The 2,843-nt window shown below is 21.4% G+C and overlaps 1 protein-coding gene across 3 annotated transcripts in view; it reads left to right on the forward strand.

The window, feature by feature from the left end:
• LOC102676364 (ATP-binding cassette sub-family G member 1) overlaps positions 1-1,046 on the forward strand; it is an 8,056-nt gene extending 7,010 nt beyond the window's left edge. For all 3 annotated transcript variants that reach the window (XM_006611744.2, XM_006611745.2, XM_006611746.2), the window contains exons 11-12: positions 25-366; positions 685-1,046. In XM_006611744.2, the coding sequence (XP_006611807.1) occupies positions 25-366; positions 685-843 (501 nt within the window). In that variant the 3' untranslated portion in view covers positions 844-1,046. The remainder of the gene's footprint in view (positions 1-24; positions 367-684) is intronic.
• The last annotated feature ends 1,797 nt before the right edge of the window (positions 1,047-2,843 follow it).

A 2,843-nucleotide genomic window follows, 5' to 3' on the forward strand; every position in this document is an offset into this window, starting at 1 on the left:
TATGACACATGATCTTTCTTACAGGCAGTATTTTGTGTTATATATGTCACGATTGTATACTTCATGACAAGTCAACCAACAGATATTATGCGATTCAGTATGTTCTTGGGAACATGTTTACTAATTTCTTTCGTAGCGCAATCGGTTGGATTGGTGGTTGGAGCAGCAATGAACGTACAAAATGGTGTATTTTTAGCACCAGTTATGTCCGTACCATTTCTCTTATTCTCTGGCTTTTTCGTTAGTTTTGATGCCATTCCTGTATATCTTAGATGGATTACTTATCTAAGCTATATTAGATATGGCTTTGAAGGAACTGCTCTTGCCACATATTCTTTTGGTCGAGAAAAACTTAAATGTTTCCAGGTATGATATACTTTTCTCATATATTCTTTCTTTTTTAAATTTCATGTAAGTTAAATTATTATATCATTTAAAATAGTATGTTTTGAATGATTAATTTAAAATGATTAATTTAAAAAATAAGTTTGTTAAAATTTCGTTTCTACACATACACATACAATATATAAATATAGTAAAAAATTGCAAATAATATAATAATATTATATATACACAAAAATCTATATTGCTAAAAAATTGCTAGTCTAGAAATTTTGATTTCATTTTTCAAAATGATCCAATATATTTTATTCTTCTTTTATTATTTATTTCTTTTATTTACAGGTATACTGCCACTTTAAAAACCCAGAAACAACATTAGAGGAACTAGACATGCTCGATGCTGATTTCACTCTCGATATTCTTGCCTTGCTTTTGATATTTGTTGTTCTTCGAATCGCTGCCTATTTATTCCTTCGTTGGAAATTAAAGACTGCGCGATAGATCGATGTACAATTATTATCAATTTAAAATGTTGAAATACTTTTATAAACGAATGTTAATGGATTAAGATAATAATGCATTTTCTTACCGTCATCGTACAGTAGAAGATTAATAATCTTATGTTTTAATATCGAGAATTATTTTCTGTTCATAATTTTTGATCATCAAGACAAATTCATACGAGTACTAAAATATAAAAATATTATATTCATATAATATATATATATGTTTATATTCAAATTAAAATTATTCATTTATAATTTATAATATTATGAAATAAATATAATTTATTTGTTTTTATTAGTTGTACGATGACAATTCCATAATGGTTGTTGTTACGATAATTGTTAAAATCTTTTGGATTCATTTTGTTATATTACAATATTATAATATATATTATGATCTCAAGTTGATCTTAAGGATGTATTACCAGTTTTGAAAGAGATAATTAGAAAAAAATATAAATGCATATGATTTGAATGCATAAAAAAAAACTAATCAACTATTCTAAAACTTTGCAATTTTATTCTTTGAAAAGAATAAGAGGCCTTAAATTAACAATATTTCGCAAGTGATCATATTTTTATCTGCCCATGGCTGTGAGTTTGACGATGCAGATAACAAAAAATAAATGCAATAATATATATTTTTTAATTTTAACACGGACATATAAATCGATGTTTTTTAGAATAATATTTAAAATGTTTTAAGAATAATATTTAAAATAATATTTTCCCATATTTGTAATCATGAATGTTAAACTTTGGTAATGCATCATGAACATCGAACTTAAGATTTAGAATAAGTTTACCAAAATTTTACATATATCATATACATTTTAATTAATGTATTTCTTGAGCATAATTTTTTAAGGAAATTTATTTGTATACAAATATAAATCACGTAAAAATATATAATAAGAATAGAATTTTCAACAATTTTAGAAGAACAATTTTATCGTCAATTCTTATTTAAATTATATTTTTCATTTTTAAAATGTATTAGAAATTATGATTAATCGTTCATGCACAAAATAAAATTAAAACATTTGATTTATAGTATGTTAATAATATTCATTAATTTGATAAATGTACTTTAATAAAAGATATGTTTATATCTATTTATATAAAATGAATTATATATTTATATAAAAAATGGTTACGCAATCGATATTCGATAATATGTATTATTATATCGATATCCGGAATATAAGAATTTTTATAATAATATAATGGTAGAATTTCTATAATTTAATGCCAAATTATTAAATTGTACTTTTAATAATAATAAAAATAAAAATAAAAGAAATAATATAAATATGTTTATATGAAATACATAATATAAGAAAAATATGTAATATAATATGAGTCATGATGATACTGCAAAATGATGGATTAAAATTATGCATGCCGGATTATGGAAATTTTACTATATACATAATTTTATATATACATATATACATAAATCTTTTATAAAATATCATGCATGTGAATGCTTGTAATTGTGCTAAATTGGCATAATTACTTCGTTGTATTTAATAGCGTTTGTTTATTACGAATAAAATTGTTTTTCATAATATTATTAATTTAAATATTTATCATGTATTGCTAAGTAAAAGAGATATAAATATATATATTTTTTCATTTTCAAGATGAATTTGTAAAAATTTAAATTTTAAAATTAAAAATCAAATTATAAGTTTATTTAATCATAATTTAATCGATTTTATAGAATTGTAAAAGAATTTTTTATTTACTTTATATAATTATTACATGAAGTATTTATTCAGTTATGCAATTTAGAAAAAAATATAGTCATCATTCAAATCTTACACTCACATATAATAATTATTTTTGCATAACAAATCACAATATAATTCAAATGTGAAATATAATGATACAATTTTAAGTATATATATTAGATAACATATTAGAAAAGATATTTATTTCAAATTGACAATAAATCAAAAAGTATTTATTTTAGAGAATGAAATTAATGTT

The sequence above is a fragment of the Apis dorsata genome, unplaced genomic scaffold, assembly GCF_000469605.1.
Source record: "Apis dorsata unplaced genomic scaffold, Apis dorsata 1.3 scaffold_92, whole genome shotgun sequence".
Lineage (NCBI taxonomy): Eukaryota > Metazoa > Arthropoda > Insecta > Hymenoptera > Apidae > Apis > Apis dorsata.